Source organism: Fukomys damarensis, unplaced genomic scaffold (assembly GCF_012274545.1).
Source record: "Fukomys damarensis isolate Sample0158 unplaced genomic scaffold, DMR_v1.0_HiC HiC_scaffold_12, whole genome shotgun sequence".
Lineage (NCBI taxonomy): Eukaryota > Metazoa > Chordata > Mammalia > Rodentia > Bathyergidae > Fukomys > Fukomys damarensis.
Window position 1 is genome coordinate 3,976,330 of NW_022900924.1, and position 22,058 is coordinate 3,998,387.

At 43.6% G+C, this 22,058-nt stretch overlaps 1 protein-coding gene and 1 pseudogene across 1 annotated transcript in view; one reads left to right on the forward strand and one right to left on the reverse strand.

Annotated features, from left to right (window-relative positions):
* Hormad2 (HORMA domain containing 2) overlaps window positions 1–4,676 on the forward strand; it is an 80,616-nt gene extending 75,940 nt beyond the window's left edge. Inside the window, exon 11 of the mRNA XM_010603763.2 lies at window positions 3,747–4,676. Coding sequence (XP_010602065.1) covers window positions 3,747–3,851 — 105 coding nt within the window. The 3' untranslated portion in view covers window positions 3,852–4,676. The remainder of the gene's footprint in view (window positions 1–3,746) is intronic.
* Window positions 4,677–10,409: 5,733 nt separating this feature from the next.
* LOC104848288 lies at window positions 10,410–16,631 on the reverse strand (annotated as a pseudogene).
* Window positions 16,632–22,058: the final 5,427 nt, after the last annotated feature.

Genomic DNA, 22,058 nt, shown 5'->3' on the forward strand with positions numbered 1-22,058 from the left:
TTTTTTAATCTTTTTCCCTTCTGATAAATCCCAAGTACCTACCATGCACATAGCTGGCAGGAAAGAATGTCTGTTTTGGTATTACACTGTATTGTAATCATGAGCTTGATTCCCTGTCTTTACAAGGCTTACTCCTGGAAAAAACTATGCCTTACTCATCTTTGTATTACTAAAGATATGGTCCTAGCACCCAGCATACAGTACTGGGCTAAAAATCAGCTTCAATTATGCATGCATTCGTTGATTCAGCTAACAAAGAGCTAGGAACTGAGAACTCAAAGATGATTAAAATATTTTTACTAGGGGCTGGGGGTGTTGCTCAGCAGTACAGCTCTTCCTTAGTATGTGCAACACCCTGGATTGGATCCCAGCACTGCAAAGGGGGGGTAATAAAAAATTGTCACTAACCTCGAGGAATTTAGCTTAAAGATAAGAGACTGTTAAGTGGGCCTGATGACAATGTTCAGTAGTAAGTACTACAGAAAAGGTAAGAAAGAACGTAACCTTAGTAGTGTTGGGGAAAGCTAGCAGGCAAAACAAACTGTTGGATGTCCTCGGGCCGGATGAAGAAGAGAAGAGAGCACGGAAGTGAGCATCACAGGCAAAATCCAAAGGAGAGAGAATAAGGTCCCTTTGGAAATCTCCAAGTAGCTAAGTAGTGTGAGGGTAAGATGAGGCTGCAGAGGTGGGTCAGGGCCAGAAAGCATCTGGACTTCATCCTGAGGACAACGAGGCATCAGTAATGGGTGGATGAAGAGGCGGAAGAGTGATGTGGTCAGATCTACTTGTGCGAGACTACTTGTGCTCCAAATTGGAGAATGAATTAGAAAATCAGCAGTAGTGCTTGCAAGAGATGATGTTGGCCTGCAGTAAAGTAGAGGTAGTGGGAAAAGAGAATAATGGACAGATTTGAGAAATACTACGGAAGTTGGATCAATAAGATTTAGCAACTAATTGGGTGTCAGGATGAGAATGATGGAGTGGTCATAGATTACTCTCTGGTTTGCTTTTTTGCTTTTGTTTTTGTTTCTTGTTTTTTTGAGACAGGGTCTCACTATGTAGTTCACACTGACCTGGAACTCACTGTGTAATCCTCACTGAGCTGACCCCCAACTCATGGTGATCCTCCTGCCTCAGCTTCCCAAGTGTTGGGATTACAGGCTTGTGGCCACCATGCCTGGTTACTACTTTCAGGTTTTTAACTAGGACACACTGGGTGAGTGAGAACAAAAACTAGGAGCAGGTTTGGAGAGGCAGATGATGAATTCCAATTAAGACATTTTGGAGTTCTTTGGAACTCCCATGTGGAGACTTTTCGTGGGTAGTTGGGTACACACATGGATGTGGAATTCAGATCTAGATTGCATATGTATATATGAGAGTCTTTGCTTAGTAATTGATTCCTAGGAATGGATGAGATCACTCAAAGTATAGAGAAAAGGATGAAGAGACGGCTAGAAACAGAACTCTGGGAAAATATGCAAGCAAAAGCATTTTTAAGGGAATGAATAAAGGAATAAATGACGAATAGGCACATTTATGAGGGGTAATTTCTGGTGCTATCTAAACACTGCTACTGAGGGCCAGGGATGTAGCTCAGCCGCGCTGCGCCTGCCTGGCAAGCGCAAGGTCCTGAGTTTGATCCCTCATACCCCAACAAATAAATAAATAAATGAATACGTACTGCTACTGAATCAACCAACCATCCTGTCTGTGCTCAAGGAAAAGCCTGCTCTTGAGCTTTTCAAAGGAGAGTATGTTATAAAACCAAAAACTGAAAATAGAGAGAGTTGGAGTGGCACGGCAGAAAGCATCTTCAGGGCTGTTTCAGACACACCTGTGCCCAGAGGCTCTGGTCGTAATTGCATCACTCTAGCTTCTTATAAGTCTGCATGAAGAAACTGTCTACAAGCTGTGTTTGAGATATGATACGAAATGCACTAGGAATCACTTGATGCTCATGTAGTGTTGTTCACAGTACCCAGACCGTCCGTCTAGTCTGCCCGATTGGTGGCTCTGTGCTCGGCGAGTTGGCTTTGGCGTCAAACGTGCAAACTCAGCCAGTTAACCTACACCTGAAGAATGTATCTTGAATGTTCGTTCCTTTGTTGGATAAATATGTCTCCTAATAACACATTTGCTTTTGAACCCCCTAATTTTCTGTAAACCATTGAAAATTGCCAGGCCTCACTGGTTGTATACATTATTGAAGATATTTTGACTCGCTGCAATAAAATTGTAGTTCTGCAACTTGTAATAAAATCCTGGCTTATTTGAACAATAGAAGAAAACTAGAACAAAACTATTAAACCATCAAGCCAATTTGTCATTTGAGAATTTGTATACCATCTTCTCCCGTTTCACATGTTCCCAGACTTGATAGAGGGAGAGTAGCTTGGTTGGAACGGAAAGCACGTCCAGACAGCATTTCTAGACAAGCTTAATTTTCCAAGTATTTTTTCCTATAACCAAACCATAACAAATTCACCTCCTAGATAAGGAAGTTGTTTATGTGTTTTGGGTTTGCATGTTGCGATCTCCTTTACTTTACAGCAGGCCATTTCAAACTTTGTATGTATAAGCAAACCAGGTATTTGATAGCAGCTCTATTTATTTTCTCAAAGTTTCACTACTTTATATATTCAGTGTCTTTATTTAGGCTAGAGGGAATTTGTGGGTTTTCTGATCAGAAATTTCAACGGCTTTTAAAACTAGATAAAATAGTGTTTACCCATTTGTATAACAAATCATGTTACATGGTATTTAAATGCTTTCTGATATTGGTACTATTTTGTACTAATACTATATCAATAATTAACCCTTTTTATTTTATTTATTTGTTTGTTTTGGTACCGGAGATCAAACTCGGGTCCTTGCACTTGCGAGGCAGGTGGTGGAACCACTGAGCTAAATCCCTAGCCCTATATCAATAATTATAACAACATGAACATACTAGAAAAGAAACAAGGTTAGGTGTTGGAGCCTCTGCTGGATATTCCGGCAGGTCTTGCCTTAAAATAAGTTGTATTCCATTTTCCTCCGAAGGAAAGAACAGAAGACATGGAAAAACCTTTCCTCCCATCCAGTGGTTGGAAAAATATGTGTCCTCTATATGTGTTTCTTGGACTTATGGGCATCTTGGGGTTGCCTGATAGGTTATAATGCTTCCAGTTGTTACTTAGTTAAGCCAAAATAAGTTCTAAAATCCTTACCAAAGCTGATCTCAATGGAAATGATGTTTAGTGATAACTCACTAATCAACTTCACTTGAATCAATAACACCTCTCTTTGGTAGAAGGGTTATGGGTCTTCTTAATTCATGCATCTGAACATATGGGAAACAGAAGCCTACATGATTCTGCTGACTACACTTGTGACTTAAATTGTGTTTGCCTCTAAAGCAGTAAGTGATTCATATCTCTTCTGATCCTTAACTGCTCCTTGTTGGCCCCACACCTTGACAATCCTTCCCTTAAGAGTTGAATGTGCTGAATTCACTAGAGAGAGCCAAGAAACTGTCTCAGAATTGGCTGTTTTCAGTGGACCTCAGCTCCTGAACCTGGGAATACCAGAATCTGATACTGGTAGCAGGGCCTTGGTATAGGGCCAAACCAAGCCACGGAAAAGCAGGTTTGGATCCGTTATGAGCTTGAGGGATTTAGTGCTTGGTCTACCTGTCTTTTAGATGTCTTGTGCAGATGTCAAAGTCTTTGCTAAATTGTGCCTTTCTCTGGTAATTCTCACAGATGAGAAGAATGAATTTTGTGTGCAGTCAGCAAAGTTCTGAAAGTTCCAGGAAGAAGACGAAGATCAGCGAACCAGTGAAAAGGTTCATCTCTAAAAGAAAATGAAAGTTAGATGCTTGTCTATTTTAAAGTAATTGTATTTTGCAAAAAACATATATAAAGTGTCTAAGCAGGAAAGTAAGATCTTATAACCAAAACTTTTTTCTAATTTGTTTCTAAGTTTTTTACTCAATCTACTGAATATTAATCTATTGAGTAGGGCTTAGGGTTACTTTGCCACAAGGAATAAAAGTGACCAGGGCTGTTTTGGGATAGCATTACTTCAAGGCTGAGTTAGAGATGAGACATGCTTTATGTTTATAAAAGAACCACAGCACCTATAAGCTGTTGTTCTCAAGGTATTTAGACTACTATAAAACTTGTTGTAACTTGTGCCCTGGAATCTATAGCTTTATTAAAGTTCCTACGGAGTTGCTTAGGAAATGTGTAAAGGTGCTTAGGTGGGTATGATTTATGTGTTAACTTCAGTCACAAGGTAGATTAGTTAAGTGTGGGACCAACATGTGCTCTACAGTGTATCAGCTATCGTAGGGCCAACACATCCTCTCCTTATAGAATTCCTCAACCTGAGCCCCAAGCCCTGTCCTGCTGGACAGCCTTAAAGAGGGGACATGGTTTAATTCAGGAGCCTGGTTCCCTTTTAAGTCCTATATTGACCATTTCCCAATAAAGACTTCAAGCTGGAGGTTTAGCTCAGTGGTTTTGCCACCTACCTCGTAAGCACAAGGTCCTGAGTTCAATCCCAGTACCCCCAACCCCCCCCAAAAAAAACCCAATAAACATTTCAATGTAACAGTTTGTAACCTGTAGGTGGTGTTATTCATCTCCGCATCCTGGAATTATTTTTGATAGACTTTATGATTGGTATGAATGAATAATAACTTAAGTATTATTTTTATGTAATATAGAATTAAAAACTTTAAATGAATAAGATCAGTAAGTTAAATGTAAGTGTATATGCTTTACGATTAAATAAAACAATAACACAAGTTGGTTTTTTTCTTTCTCGTCTTTTTTTTTTACACTGGGCAGTTCACCAAAAAACACTTAGATCAGTGTTTCTTCAAATGTAAAATATAGTGAGGCCGTCAGTACCTGGAATGCCTGTTAAGTTGTGGATTACTGGGCCTGCCTCATTTCTACCAAATTAAACTCTCAGAGGTAGGCCCCGTGGAAAACTCAGGATTCTAATGCACACAAAAAATTGAGAACTTGTGACCTCTGGCCCAGGCTATGGAGAATCTTGGTCAAATGTGCATGTTAGCCAGGAGAAGGCGGTGTGTATAGCATCAAGAGGAAAGTCCAAGGGAACCCATCTGACTAGCATCTCCCCTTGCTGGACTCACCCATTTTTTACTTTCCAGGGCAGTCTACCAGCTGGCACCTTGAACTGGGCTAAAGAACCAACTTCTGCCAGGGGGAGCATTTTCCCTGCCCAGCATATTAAATGGATTCATGTAAGCCTGCTCTGCCACTAAAAGGAGAAGGAGTGGAAAGGTATTCAGTTTATTATATCCTTGATAGAATTGTAGCCTGAGTCACCATAATTTCTTTTAAAAGAATCACATAAAGAGATTACCTGTCTAGTAAAGGGATTAGCTTTATTTTGTGTCTCTCCAGAGGGCAGATCTAAGACCAAATTGGGAAAGCTACAGGAGGTCAATTTGGCTCAGTATAAGGAGAGCTTTAACTCCACAGGTTGTTGGAATTTTGAAATAGGCTACCTTATGAGGTAGTGAGCTTGCCTGTACTGCGAACATCTGAACACAAAGGTGCTTCATAAAGACTCAAGGAGTCTTTGACTCACAAAGCAAATTAGTTTACAGAGTAATTAGTCAATGTGGACTTCACAAGGAGCCATTTTGGATTCTTCTGTTGTTGTTTTTTGGTTTTTCTGAGACAAGGTCTTGCTATGTAGCCTAAACTGACCTTGAATTCAGGATCCTCCTCCTGTCTCAGCCCCCTGAAGGCTGTGACTACAGGCATGTGCAAACAGGCCCGGTCCATTTTGTGAATAAATGATGAATTTGACTCAATCTGTATTTGCAGTTGTCATAAATTTAACTAAGTAAGGTTAACAGATCCTTAAGATAAAGTTTAGAATCAAAATCTGTCTAGAAAATTTCTGTTGTGGTTTTATTTATTTTTTAACACCATCTGCCCCAGTGAAATAGTTTGATCACTGCCCGGGGGTGGAATGTCTGTTTCTGATGTAGATGTGTATGAGGCAGCTGAGAGAAGTTACTAAGCCTGTGCCCTTGGCCAGGCACACAGGGAAGGAGATCTGTTATCAGGAAGATCTAAGAAACATGAAAACTCTTGATTTTACACAGCATAGCTCATATATGCAACTAACTATCAAGATAGGAGATTATTCAGTTCCAGTTACTGAATGATTTATTAGAAGGAAAGAAATCTTTAGTTTGTTCATTTCTGTTTCTATCTATAATGGAATGAATAAACAGAACGGCATCAGGAGCTGGAACTTCAGCAAAAAGGAAGAAAACATAGCGCCTGAGTTGGGAAGCCTGAGCTCTGCTAACCTAGCCCTTCCTTCACCCTGACTGTGCTTGCTTCTTCGGCGTAATTACAAAGATTAGATGACGATAGCTTGGAAACCAGAACATTGTTAAATTAAAAAATTATGCGGGGGAAGTTTGAATTTGGCTGTTTGCGGTTTTTCTGTCTTTACAGAAAGTTAGTCTAGCTGGAAAGAAATGGGTTAGGCTCGTGACGGCCGCCAGCCTTTGAAGCCAGGCACCGAAACCGCGCCTTCATTTCCCCTCTTGCAGGTCCCTCTGGTGTCTGGGTTCTGTGAATCTCCAGCTCACTTCTGCCAGAGAGAGACTGGAAATACTGATCAGTGTCAAAGTTGCATTCACATAAGTCCAAAGTTGTGTGTGTGTGTTTTTAAAATTCCACTCATCATGAGAGCCAATTTTCAATGTAACTTTAAATTATCAATTTATGGTCGCAGACCTAACATGTTGGATTTTTATGGACTTCGAAAGATCCCTACAGTAAGACTAATTCTCAGTTGTAATCAACAGCCTTCACAAGGAGACCTCAAATAATAAATGAAATTTAAAAACCTAACATGTTGGATTTTTAGGGACTTCGAAAGATCCCTACAGTAAGACTAATTCTCAGTTGTAATCAACAGCCTTCAGAAGGAGACCTCAAATAATAAATGAAATTTAAGAAACATGCTTGTGAGCGTTAAGGCCAGGTCTTACACACTGTGAGTTAAGGTTCTATATGAGCAAGAATATGCCTACGTGCATCCTCTGTACGAGCTATTAGTTTGGTTTTTTTTTAAGATAATATTTTAAGTGTGATTTGTGTACTGAGGTGCTGGCCGAGAATTGACATGTAATTTTCAGTTTCTGTACAGAACAAGAGCGTCACTGAGTGCTCCATTATTCTGGATAAAAATAAAAGCAAGCTTTCATTAATGCGCCTTTTGGTTACACAATGGTAAAGTCAAGTTCCTATTCAGAAATGGCCAGATTCGAGGGGCTAACAAGCTAATCTTCTCCCATAACGTCCGCTTGGGTGCACTGCTTCTCTGCAAACAGGGTCAGGTTGTTGAAACACACTTTTCTAGGAGGAAGTGGTAGCTCACAGGTACCCCTGGCCTACTGTGTGGAGTGGGGGTAAACTGGTCCCTGCCCCCTGCTGGAAGTTGCACCTAAGATTTGCTCAGTGGGAGACCCTAGGGTAAGGCTTGGCCAGCAGTTCCGAGAATAGGTGGGTTTGTTCGGGGTCAGAGTTTTCCTGCATCATAATTCCATTATGTTAGCCCTGAGCCTGCAGTAAAGTCTCATGAAACATTTTAGTCTGGACTTGAGCCGTGTCAGCATATACCTGTAATCTAGCGCTCAGGAGGCTGAGGCAGGAAGGCTGCCATAGTTTGAGGTCAGCCTGGGCTGCAGAGTGAGACCCTGTCACAAAACCAAAAAACAAACAAAACTAGGTTAGTCTGCTCTTAACTGCCCTGTGGGGGTCTGCAGTACAAGAATGGTGAGGCAAGCTGTGTGAGACAGCCAGAAACATCTGGGAGCCCTTCACGGAGCCTGGAAGTATTCCATGGGCTCTCAGATACTTAGGGACAAAAACCTAGTGTAAGAGTCGCTTTAGGGAGTTGTTCTTTGACTATATCAGTACTCATGAAGGGTGGAGGAGTCTGGGCACTTAGGTCTGCTTAGAATATTACTAATTGGCTCCAGGATAAAAGGCAAATTTAGTTTCCCATCTTCTTTTCAGCGAAATAGTTAAGGAAAAGCCTGGGCTCAAAGCCTGACTGCCATTTTCTACACAACCTATTTCACCTCCCTGCCCCTCAGTTTACTCCATCTGTAAGATGTGCCTAACAATGTACGGGCCTTATAACTCTTGTGAAGATTACGCCACGTGGCTCAAGCAAACTGCCCAGCTTGTGTATAGTCAGTGCTCCACAGATGTTCATCATTATTGCTATTTTTAAACTCTTAGCACGTCCTCTTCCGCAGGCTCCAGGACCTCGGGATCCCTGTGCTGCTTTTTGTCTACCCAGAACTCCTACATCAACATCCTCTCCGAGCCTGGGGTTGGCACTTGACCATGCTCCCAGCTGCCTCCGTTCTCAGCACCTCCCCACACCCTTCCCAAATCGAAACTCCCTTCCCTCAGGACAGATCATGGAAGGGAATCATCAAATTATGCTTAATAAGCTGCCCTCCCACATTTTGTGTTTTAAAACAGAGGCTTGCGAATAAGAAAGATGAATCTCAATCTAGAGATTATCATATGACAAGAGATTGAACAAATAGGGAATAAGAAAATTTAAAGAGAACTCATAACAGTCTCCAAATATATGAAGGGCTGGCAGGAGATACAAGGAACCATAGATATATTCCATGATGTTCAAAACAGCAGGGCATAGAGCCCACAGAGGAAGTCAAGGAGAGGCAGGCTTGACCTCAACCTATGAAAGAATTTCTCTTACATCCTCTAGTAAAGCACCTGGCACATGGAAGGCAACCAACATATTTCTGTTTTTATTAGCAATTAGAACTGCCAGCTGGTTACTGCTCTGGCTGCAGTGAATTCCTTGGCCCTAGATGTGTTCGAGCCTACTGTGTAGGATGCTGTCCTTTTGGATAAAAATTGAACCAACTGAATACTGAAGACTCTTCCAGCTATAAAGTTTTAAGGCACTTTTATTAATGGGAGAATTTCAACAGAAGTATTTTGGAGCAAAGGAATATTTCATAGTCTCCGCCCGCCCCAAAAGCGAAGTGGTTAGAACTGAAGTTCTAGAGTTCAAACCCTGGTTATCCAACTACTTACCTGCTGTGTGCCTCTGGGCAAGCCATCTGCTCTCTCTGTACCTTAATTTCCCAGTCTGTAAAATGAGGGCAATAGCAGCGTCTTTCTCACAGAGTTACTGTGGAAGATAAATGAGTTGCTGTAGTACAGGTAAAGTACTTAGAAGAATGTTTGGCACATAGAAAGTTAATGCTTAGTAGACATGCGTTGTAAGGTATTATCTGACACCCTCATCTTTTCTAAGCTTTTTAATGTTTTTTCAGCATGCACAGGGACATCCTCTAAAGCATAATTGACTCTGACCTAGATTTTTCCTAAATCAGATGCCAGCCTCGGCTACCGTGATTAACAAGTGCACTTTCACTCTCCTGTAAGCAAGCTTTAAAGCTAAGCTAGCAAGCAGGGCCTGTGACAGGCCGTTTATGAAGGATCCCTCTGGTGAAACACAGTCCCAGCTGCGGACACCCTCACTCTGCTATGTGCCTGGCAAGTAGTAGGACCCCCAGTAAATATTTGTTTAATGATAGATGAACTTGGCAAGGTTCTTAGTACTTCCTACATTTTATTTTTTTTAATTAGGTAATACATTCACAGGATTTAAGATTCAAAAGGAACAAAAGAATATATAGAGAAAAACATTCCTCCGCCTGCCCTGCAGCAATCCAGTTCCCTTCCTCATAGGTAACTAACATAACCACTTTCTCAGATATCTTTCCAGAGCTATTTTAGGCATAAATGTGTTTGCTTATTATACACATGCATTTCTTCCTGTCTTTTTAAACAAGTAGTACCATACACTACTGGAGAAGGGATTACTGAAGTGGCCCCAAATGTGGGGTGAGTGTGGGCATGCAAATGAGGAATTACAGAAGAGAGAGCTTAGCGGTAGAAAAATCAACCAGGGACTATTGTTATCTCAACTTCAGATGAGATAGCTAAAGAGAGAGGGAAGTTAAATCACTCGCCCAAGGCCACACAGCTGGTAAATAGCAGAGTCCAAATGTTGAAACTCAAACAGTCTGCTTCCAGAGACCATATATGAAAACGATAAAAAAGATATTTAGGGCCCTACAGAAAGACTAGATTACTATTCAACAAGACTGACAGGGGAAAATCCTCAAAAGGTTAATATAAAAAGAACTTTTTCCCAGGCTTCAAATGTGCCTAAACCAGCCAGTAACCATTCTTTATGGTGTTATCAGACAGAATTGACTTCGTTCCCCACTTTACTGTGCACACCTGCCACACTGCTTTCTTCTAAGAATTTCTAACATTTGGAACTATGTCTTTATGTTAAAGAACCGGTGTGGTCAGGGCCTTACTGAGAATGACAACTATCTCTGCCTGTTTGTGGGACCCAGAATATGCATGCCATTCTGAAACCACAAGGAATGTGGTTAAGTCCCACGTCACACCTCTCAACAAAGATGTATCTGCTGCACTCTTCCCTCCAAAGAGCTTTCTCTTAGGCCAAGATGTTAATTCAGAGTGATGTCTACTAATGGGCCTTCTCTAAAAATAGTCTATTAGAGGAATTAATTACACTGCATGTTCAGAAATTTCTGAGCATAATGAAATGACTCCCCAACTATAACTGTATGAGATGGAAACCATTGAACCAAATCATAGGGCAGACAAGTTCCTATCAAGTGAAATAAAGTTTGCTAAAATAACAGCAGACTCTACAAGAAACAGAATAGTGAAAATGTTATTAATGGAACTAATTTTCACTCACTGATGGGCTTTTATTAGATATAAATCATATTTGCCCAAACATTTGAAGTTCTTTATTATTTCATTTGCAACCTAAATTTTCCAATTATGAATATTGCAAATTACCTTTGAGATACAATGTTAAGGTTTTGTTTCAATTTTTAAATAAGAAGAAGGTTCTTGGGCTGGGGATTTAGCTCAGCGGTTCTACTGCCTGTCTCATAAGCTCAAGGTCATGAGTTTGATCCCCAGTACCAATAAAAAAAAGAAAGACAGAAAGAAAGAAAGAAAATAGTTCTTTCTAGTCAGAACTTAGGATGGACTTTGGATGCACTGAGTTGCATTCAAATTCTAGAAGAATTATCATCTCTAGAAACTTAGATTGTTTTCAACACAGTGCTACCTAACTCCTAGAAATAGATTGGGTCATATTTTGCTCACTTCTTCCTCTGCATGTACCATTGCTCAAGCTGCGAAAATCTCCAGAAATGACAATAACAGAATAAGGACAATGGCAGATTGAGTGTAGGGCTGGGGATTGTGCTGGTAACCAACAGACCACCGATGCATTGGCTTCTCGGTACACTGGGAGCTGCTGCAGTGCAGTATAACATGGAAAATATACTAGATACTTATCAAAGTGTGGATTTTAGTCTTAATCTTGGTTTTCTCTTTACTTATTTAACTATCAGTTCTCTGTTTCTTTAGCTGCACAATGTGGGTGATGAGCCACCCTCCCATCCAGAGGTTTTACCAACCAGGTAGTGGAAGCATCATTACGGTTTACTCTAAATCTGGTCTGGTGCCTGCGGTGCCTGTGCTTGGGCTCCAGGATAGTGGCTGTGATGGCAAACCTTTTAGGGTCTTCAGTGGTAGCGAACAGCTGGCCGGGGCAGGCACGCCGTAGGTTCGCCACCACTGGCTTAGAGGAAGAACAGACAATTCCAGGGGAGGGGGCCATGGGGGCTATGGCCTGTGGTGCATCAGGGATTCTAGAGAAGATCTGACCCCCAGGAACCAGGGGAGACCAGACCTCTGACCCTCCTCTAAGCTTTGGAGTTCCTATTAAGCAAAAGTGAGATCCATCTGAACCCAGCCTATGTTTGGCTGAATCGTGGGCTCCAGTCAGAATCAACTCTGCCTTGACGATGAGGCGCAAGGGGGAGGGAGTTGGTTTTATTATTGAAATTCATTTACAATTATAGTAGGAAACAGTCATTAAATGTGCTGTATATTATTTAAGAGACTATGGTGATGACACATTGTGTAAAGTGATTTACAGAACTTGCAGAGGTTGCAAGATGTTGAAACACCTTTCAGTATCTTGTTACTGCTTACATTGTAAGTGCTTCTTAGAATGGATAGGCTAAAGAAAATCTAACGTAGTTCTAGCTAAAAGTCATTAGTCTAACAGTTCTGATGGAAACTTCAACCAATTCTGCAACCAAGAAGACAAACAGCTCAAAACTGCCAGGTATCAGTATTATTGTAATAGTTCCTTTATCAAAAACCTATAACTGAAACTTATAGGTAAGAATTTACAGTAAGCAGCAAGTACTTGGAAACTTGTCAGTTAAGGGTTCCCATTATAGTACGGCTTCTGCTGCGAGCTTTTTAACCCTCCAAAGCCAGAGAATAAAAAGAAAACTTTCACAATTAGTTTCTAAGGAACTCATATAAAGGTCATGATACTAAGAGAAACTTTTAATTGTTATTTCCAATAGGACATGACAATAATGCTCCTAAGGAAAAAACTGATTTCTTTCTTTTAGGGGAGAGTTTTATAAAATAACAATCAAAATCTATTTCTCAATGTATTTCTAAAGGCAAGCGTTAACTAAATCACTTTAAAGTGACCTCATTTCCTGCTGCTCCCCTAACCTCTTTAAAATTGAGACTACAACAAATATTTGCATAGGTTTATTATTCACATTTAATCATGAATAATTCACTTTGTACAGACAGCTGGGTAAACAAGCTATTTGGAGTTTCTTTTTTCTGGATTTTTTTCATTGGCTGAGAGGAAATGGCACTGGTTGTGATTTTATATGATTTTCAGAGCCACTGTGGACTCTTTCTCCAAGGCAGGAATTTCTGCACCCTTCTAATTTTTTTTTTCCAGTTCACCTCTTTCTGTCAGTTCTTGGGCTGCAGCGTGTATTATGGAATGAAAAATTATCTCAGTTACTTAGCTCTGTAGTCTGCAAGGCAACATAAACTGTATGTTTCTCATTCTTCACACATTAGAATTTTTTAAAACTACGGATTTGCTTTCATAGGGAAACTCTTGATGGGAAAAGATTCTTCCAAGTTCACTCTGCCTTGTCAGTCCATCCTTTATCTTTTGCTGTCAGCCATTAGCAATTTCACAATTATTTGAATATTTACCACAAAGCTGGTCTTCATCTCCCTCTGCTCCTTCCAGGCTGGCGTGAGGGAGGGAAGCACGCAGCACCGGAGCTCGATTTACCCGAGGCACTTTAACTTCCGGGTGAGGGGGCAGAGCTAAGCAAAGGTCAAGGATCCTTCCGGGTCTTTGTCCGTCATCAACCAAACTATGATAGGAGAGAATTAGGCTTGCCGTAAATCATCTATGCCCAAATGAGGAGGGGTTCTAGTATATCCTTGGGAAATCTCTGCTCTTTCTCATGGACTGGCAAATAACTAATAATTGTAGCCACCCACCCACCAGAGGTCACACATCCACCCTGTGTTAGTTGAAGACAAACATAGGCATAGGGATATACATCTCTCTCTCTCTCTCTCTCTCTCTCTCTCTCTCTCCTCTCTCTCTCTCTCTATATATATATATCCATTCAGCAACACATATCACAAAAATACAAATGTCATAGGAAATATAACAAGCCTCTCTCTCTCTCTCTCTATATATATCCATTCAGCAACACATATCACAAAAATACAAATGTCATAGGAAATATAACAAGCAGCATGACAGAGCAAACTAACCATAATTTGACTAAGTTAAATATTAAAACATATTGACTCATTTTCTTTTTTTTTTTGGCCAGGTATATATTTATAGAAAGATAATCCCCTGGCTTTAAATAGATATGGACATAAAAATATGAGCAAACTTAAAAAACTACAAACCCTCGGATAACCCTTGTCATTCTCCATTACCCGAGGGCAGAGGGCATGAGTCTACTTTTTAAAAATTATCAATTTTGGCCATTCTTGCAACAATAAGCCTGCAGTTGGGTGATTTACCCACAAGGTGAAAGTCAGGAAAAATTCAGAGTTTCCATTTTCCGAACTCTGTGCACCTCCAAAATTAGGGCTCCATGCTTCCCTGTTCTGTCTTTTAACTAGTTTCTCAGGGTAATGGAGCCTCCCCGCTAAAATGGACCAAGAAATAAGATAGACTCGTCGTTTAAAAGGGTGAGAGAATCAACTGCTCTAAAGGTAAATGACAAGACACGGGCATACCAACCCCAGAGAGGTACTTCCCACCCCTCCAAGGGATCCACCATCCAGCCCGGTCCAGGCCCTCGGTTCTTTGCTCCAGCCACCCCTGTTTCTTTAGTATTGTCAGGAGACAAGATTCAGGTCCTGGGTGCTGGAGACGAGGGGCAGAGGTTCAGGGACTTCCTAAAGTACTAGTGAACAAGTTAAGCTTAAATCTTTCCCTTTGAAAAGTCTACAAATAAACAAATCAAGCTCCACTCTGTGCTGTTTGGACCCCCTGACGTTGACTTGAGGAAAGCAGAGAAGGGAGTGAACGTTGGAAGGGCCCCTTCCTTTCTTCCGCCTCCTCGGCTTGGCGTCTCCCTTGGGTACTGTGCTGTTGTTGGGCTTGGAGGCTGCAGTGGCACCAGAGCCAGGCTGAGGCGCTGAGGTCCCATTGGACATCTGGCCTGGGGGTACTTGAAAGATTCGGCTCGAGAAATCCTGAAGGTCAGCAGGAGGGGCATCTGAGGGGGCTCTCTGCCGACCACTGCGGCCTGGGATCCGAGGGCCAGATGAGATGTGACAGGGAGCTCTGCAGGTATCTGGGGAGAGTCCCACACGTCCACAGGCAGCCCACTCCGACGTCTTAAACCTTTCATCCATCAGTGCGAAGTAGGTGATCCTGAGCCCCAACATGCTTGACTTTGCCCAAAAGTCTCCTCAGGAGGATGCAGCCTATTACACTCAGCACTGTGTCTGGCACTCTTAGGTTCCCGGTCCATTTCGAACCTCCTATGCTTTCCTTGGCATTGACTACACATCATAGTATTCATTGCTTCCTTGAGGTCATCCTGCTGCTTGGACAGAAACTCATTCACTGACTGGTTCGGTTCATTCTCTGCCATTCCTTTCACCGCATCGTCTTCCCGCCTTTCAGGGTTGCTGACAATGTCCCAAAGCTGCCCTTAAAACTTTCAAGGCCTCCTCAGCCCGAGGATGATGATTTTTATCAGGATGAACCATCACTGCCTTCTTTAGTTCAGTTTCTGATGCTGTGGTTTCAACCCCCAGCACATGGAAAGGGTTTAGCTCATCCTCAGGAGCCCCAGCGATGGTCAAGAGTCGATCAACTTCCTCTTCAGGCTGGCAGTACCGCCCACTAGGTACAGGTACATTCTCTTGGCTATTCGTCCTCTGCTTGTGCCAAGGCAACTCCAGCCAACCCCGCTGAGCTATTCTTACCAGCTATTGCCATGGCCTACTATCTCTCAGCAATGGTGCAAGGTGGGAGAATCCAGCCAAGAAAACAGCCAGATGGCCTTAGCCCGCCAGCCTAACCGGTCGTGCAGGCCCTCCAGAAACTGCCAGCCCGACTGGAGACAGCCCCAAAGGAGTGCCAGACCCAGAAGCAGCAAAGCACCCACTAGCCTAAGAAAAGGGGTGAACAGCCCTGCCCCAGAGGGAACCCCCTGGTTTAGAAATTGGAACCCTACCTGGGCCCAGCCCCCCGGCCGCCCTGCCCGGGCTCCCACCCGAACTCCACAGGCTTCCAGACCACCGCCTTTCAGCTGCCTGCACGCACAGATGAGATGGCCCAAGTTTCCACGCACTCTCCCACCACAGGCAGCAGTTCAGTCAACCACCAGGAGCCTGCCTGTCCAAGCTGACATAGTTCTGCTCCTCACAACCCCAGGCCGGGCCTCTGCGCTTATCTGACTTCGTTTCGGGCCCAGCCGATGCCGACCAGGAGCCCCGGCATCTCGGCGTCCACGCTCCCGTTTTTCCTCCTTAGTCAGAAAGTGGAGCCGCTGTCTCCGGGGTGATGGTTTCTTTCCGCTGGACACGCGTGAAAATTCACTCGGAAATTTAAGAGGTTCTTCGTCGTCGTATTCCTCTTCCGATTCTTCATCTTCCCCTGGGATTGTTGGACACATACAGTGGTGGGAGAAGTTGCTAGAAGAGGCATCTCCTCCCTCAGAGTGAGGCCCTTGTGGGGTAGCAGGGTTCCCTGGCAGTTACAAGCGGACAGAATAGAAAGAAAGGAAGGGTTCCCATCCTCACGGTACTCAGCCTCACCCTTAGAGGGTTCTGGTCCACTCCCGACTCTTCTGCAGATGTCTCGCTGCTCAGGGTCGTCCTCTCCCCTAGGTGGACCTGGACCCCTTGGGGAGCCACGGCTTGGATCCGACCAGTGGGCAGGATTTGGGGGCTGCGGGTACTTAGGACCAGAGTGTTCTGAGGAGCAGCGAGTACCATTAGGAGCAGTCCCTGCCGAGTCCCTGCAGAGAATGTGAGTATTTCAGGATCCGCAGAGGGTCCTAAAGTTCTAAGGAAGGCACCGCCTCTGTGGTGAGCTGCACACAGCCCTCTTTCTCCCGGGTGCTTCTGGGCCATGACTCCAGGGCTTCCTGGGGGCTTAGGTCACATCCATCTTGGTAAGTTCTGGTGCCCAGAGCCACGGTCACTCCTCCCCCTCAAGAGCTGGGCCTTGGAGCCCCCGGAGCTACCAGAGCAGCTCCCTCTGCTCCGCCTCTCTCCCCCGCTCTGCTTCTCATTTTCACTGTAACCCTTGAGATAGGTACAGTCTCAGGCCTCACTTTACAGACAGAAGAAACCGAGGCCCAGAGAAATGGAATAATTTTCTTAACGTCACCATAAGAAGTGAAAAGGCCAGGATTTAAACCAGAGAGTCTGGCTTCAAGATCTGTGCTTTTAACTACGTGATTATGGTAGAAAGCTTGGAAAAATAAGAAAAGCGAAAAGAAGAAAAACTTGCCGGGCATAATGGCACATGCCTGTTACCAGTCCACTCAGGAAGCTCAGGCAGGAAGATTATTGCCAAGTTCAAGGCCAGCCTGGGCAATTTAGTGAAAGCCTATGTCAAAATAAAAGATAATTTAAAATGTGGGGGGCATAGCTCAGTGGTAGAGCACTCCTAGGTTCAACCTCCAGTACTACATAGAGAAGAATATCCATAGTCCCATGACCAATTTTAGCATACGTCCTATGTGTGTATATATGTATGTAATTTAGTGAACTATATCTCTATCAATTTCCTGAGTTTTTTTCCTCAGGTAATTATACCTTCTGAACATTCTCCCATGCAAAGTGATTAATTTGATTGAATGTTCACACCATTTTCTCAGTCTACTTTCTAAATACCACTCTAGTCAAGTTTGGAAGCACTTCTGGTTGGTGGGGCGAAACAGGGGGCTGCTGATTTAGCAGACACCTCATTTTCCCAAGCTCAAAGAGCTGCCCTGAAGATGGATTATGTATAATCTATTTTAAGTAATCTGACAAAAGTGTTGTAGCCTAAAAACATTTCCCTTTGATGCTTTTTATGTTCTGTACATTTGGTATTGTCATTTTTCTTAGGGATGTGATGGGGGTGGTAAGTCTTGATGTGAAGAAAAATGTAGGCTAGTCAACAGGAAACCCAAAGGCCTTGATACAAGACCATGGCCTCTAATTGTACCTTGGCATGGCTTTGTTCTCTCTCTTTGATAGGTGTTGTCCAACAAACAAACAAATAAAATGTTTGGAAAAACATTTGCCTAGTTAAACAAAAATCTTACATGCAGAGGCGTTCAAGAGCGGTCTCGAATTTAGCGATCACAGCAGTGATCGTTGCTGTGGCCAGTTACAGCTTTTGACCAAGCCACACGTCATCCTGTCAACAGCCAGAGCAGTAAACAGACCAGGTAAGCACTGACCTAACCTGAAAAGCTCTTGTAGCACAAGGAAATTGGCTTGAAAAGACTTTCTCATTTTTCCTCCTTGTTAATTGAAATCTAGCTCCAATTAAAGAGGCAGAGACACAAAACAATATTCAAAAGAGAAAGTCAAAGAGTGACGCACCACTCTGAGGAAGAAAAAACCACAAGTCTCATGAATTCACTAGAAGATGTGGCCGCACTGACCCTTCTCTGTCCCTGAGCCGTTTTACCCATGTTCCCGAGAGGAAATGGAGAGGCGGGATGAGGGCCAACATCAAAGGGCTCACTCTGGGAATTGCTTTCATATGCACGTAAGTTTCCACAATACATACCTCTAAGAGTACGCATGCCAGTTACTCTTTCAAACTTCCTGTCTGGTGTTCTCACTTGAATTGTGCTACCAGAAAATCAGGTGCATCTCAATCACTAAGTCACATTTGGAAATTTTTGGAAACCAAAACTCTCTATTGAGTCCTCAAATCCCTTTTCTACTTTCTTCTTAAAGCACAGTCCCACCTCTACTTCCCCCAGTTCCCGGTCTGAGGTGCCCTGAAAACCCTTGAAAGTGGGGGCCACTTGAGATTTCAGATGTACCAAGCTGCCAAATGAATAAAATAAAAATTTTCTCTCACTCTAATGCCAATGCCAAGGTCAAATCTCTTTGTTTCAAGTCTTTTTTGTGAACCAGTTCTGCTTCCTTCTGAGTTTTTCTCTGTAATTTGGGGAAATGACAAGCCACTGGGACAGAGAACTAGTCAGCAACTCCAACCAAGAGCCTGTTAGCTGTTTGAGGTCACCACTTTATTCACCAGTCTTCAGATTCCAAAAAGAAGGGGAGCAGCGAGGGCCAGGAACAGTCTTTTTGCGGGGGAGACTTCAGTAGATAATAACACCAATATGTCAGGGTTATATATAGCCAAGTGCCACAGCGCGACATTCTGATCGACGACAGATCGTGGTGTAGGACAGTGGTCTCAGAAGAGCGGACACCCTGCTTTGCTATGGCCATCTTAGTTGCACAACACACATTAGTATAACTATGAAATCATCTAATCACACATTTTCCCAACTGCGCTCCTGTCTTTTAGCAGCACAAAACTGTAGAGCCCACTCTGGACCCCAGCGAGGCTGAGGCACCTGCCACCGTGGCTTCTGGAGGAGCTGGATCTCAGTGCTGGGCCATGTATCCTGCGGCCTGGCTGTCCCCTCACTCTGACTCTTCCTCTCCCACTCCTTGTCCAGCTCTTCTGTAGCCTTTTTAAGGTACAGGAAGAGGATTTCTCCAATACATAATGGCCGGTTCAATGAACCTGTTAAATGCTCAAGGTTGTTCTTGGTGTCCCTCTGCCCCACTCCGAGGAGGCCTCCCCTGAACTCCCTACCGCCTTTCTTTCCCCACCCTCTCACCATGTATCGCTCGTTCTCCAACAGGCTTACTGTCCTGGAAAACCTAGGCCTTTTCTTCCGCATACTCACTTGCCCTACATCTCATCTAAGTCCTGCTGGAGGGCCAATCTGTAGTGGGCAATGACATAGTTTAATATCCCGGGGGCTTCAGGACTATTTCCTAGCCATGTGAGCTTGGATGAACGATCCCTCATCTCCTGAGTGTTACCTGTGAAAGGCATCACAATTCCTTTTTTTTTGGTACCGGGGATTGAACTCAGGTCCTTGCACTTGCAAGGCAGGCCACTGAACCGCTGAGCTAAATCCCCGGCCGGTAAGCATCACGATTCTTTACAGTAATGGGCAAGTGAAAGCATTTGGAGCGCTCTATACATCAACTAACTTCTTCCTCTCTCCTAAAGCGAATTTCAGGGCACTGACCTCTCTTTGGTTTGGTTTTTTTCTGACCTCTCTTGCCCGTGTACTGCGCCAGCCTCCCCCTGACCCTCCTCCCTGCCTCTACCCGTGGCTGTCACATCTCCATTCTGGCCTAGGAGATGGGATCTTTCCAGAGTGTAAGCATGACCGAGTTCATCTCCTGGCTAAAACCTCCAGCAGCTCCCAGGTCTCCCGGGTCAAGTCCAAAAGTCGTGTCGCTTCATGCTGTGGCCCTGACTGTACTTACCGGTGCCCCCTGTGCCAGGCTCCTGTGTGTGCCCTGTTGTCTTCCACCTCTAAGGCTTGGAGCACGCTGTTCGTCCTGTGGTGTTCTTCTCTCTCAGTGGGCTTTCCAGCTTCTATTCGCGCTTCAGAGGGCGGCTTAAGCATCATTTCCTCTAGCAAGTCTGTATGAGTTGGATCACATGTCTTCCTCTGGGTCCGTTCCTGTTCTCACCCTGCATCCAGTGACTTCTGGGCTGCCTGTTCCTCCCACCATAGCACTGAGAGGGCAGAGAAAAGGAGCCCTAACCCCCTCCTGACACAAAGAAACAAGGAGATGGAGTGAATGAATATTTCTGGTACTTTCTCAGAGCATAGAAAATCCTCGATTTTTTTTAAAGTGTGTCACTCTGTGGTACCAGGGATCAAACTCAGGACCTTGTGCTTAAGAGGCTATTGGCAGAACCACTGAGCTAAATCCCAGGCCCCTCTTACTCTTATTTGAAAGTATTTGCATTTCTAAATCACTACCCTCTTGGCTGCATTTCAAAACCCCTCCACCCTTCAATGCCTTATTCCAAATGAAAGTATCTGGAATATTAAGCCTAGCCAAGAAATACAGTATTTGTGTTTGTTTTGGGGACAGGGTCTCACTTTGTAGTTCAGGCTGCCCCTCGAACTTGAGGCCATCCTCCTGCCTCTGCCTCCCAAGGGCTGGGATTACAGGTGTGCGCAACCACACCCGGCTAAAAAATATAGTATTTTTGAATGCAAAAGGGAAAGGGGAGACTTAGATAATAACAACACTCATACTGTAAAATAAGTTAGCATTAATACTTCTATGGAAGATATGCAGATATCTCATTTGATTCAGAGTACTTCCATGAACTGAAGTGGACCGCTCACATTTTACAGAGTATATTGGTCACTGCTTGACATTTGCAAGCCACAAAAACCACCTTAAGTGAAAGAAATGGAGGTGGAGACTGTGTTAGAACTGCAGGGAGGTGTCTCATGGAACCCACCAAAGTTCCTGGTCTTTTACAGGGACTAAAGCTAGAAACTGCAAAGCCTTTAGAAACTGAAAATTTTTGGAGTTTGTTTCTGTTTCCTCCACACATGTAATTTGTCCGTTTTTTTCCCCTTTGCCATGGCTCCTTCTGATATGCAGTCCTTTGACCAAAGATGGCAGTGTTACTGCGTAATGGGCAGGAGTAGTCCAGGCTCTTGTGTATGATGGGCAAAGAACAGGCAAATGCACACTCAGTGACAAGTGGCGAGCGGCCACATTTACTGGAGGTCACTAAAGTTGTGCTCAGGGCAAATGTGTGGCAATAAAAGGTATGGCACAGACAGAAAAATGGTACGGGGTGACAGAAAAGTAAAAGCATCGCACTCAGGATGCACATGGAAATAGCAACCGCAGCCCTTCTAAATCAGGCCTTCTGAAATTTTAAGGATGCGTCCCTCAGCCTGGATGTTTCGCCCTGAATCTTTAGGTGTGATTGACAAAAATGATTGGCAGGGTGCTGAGTAATCCTAAGGGCTCTCGACTCAAACGCTTATCCCAGAATTCATTCTCACCTTAATTATATTCATAAGATGTAGTTCATATTTATGAACCTGTAATGAGGTGGAGAGGGTGAAGGTGACCAAAGATCAGGCTAGGATCCGACACATGTGATCTCTTGCCTAGAGCATCGGAGATCTCCTGAGTGTTTGTTATTTTATTTTCCATGTCTCTTAGGACAGTGGAGGAAGAGCGGCCATAATGCGCTGTTTAGATTTAAATGGATGGAAGGGAGTGACTTCCTCAGCTCCGTTGTTTCTAACTGTACTAGTCCCCTGAGAATCTGGTTCCCAAAAATCTTTAAGGGGTGTTGCAGTAGAAAGTTCCATCTTCTATGGCTACTTCCAGCTGAACAGAAGCACTGGGCCTACCTACTCAGGGACTAATGAACCCTTCTGACTGACCTAGGAGGGCAAGGGAGCTAAGTTCTTTCTCTGAGGTTTTTTTGATGAACCGTGGATGTGGAGACGGATCCTGTTCTTGGGC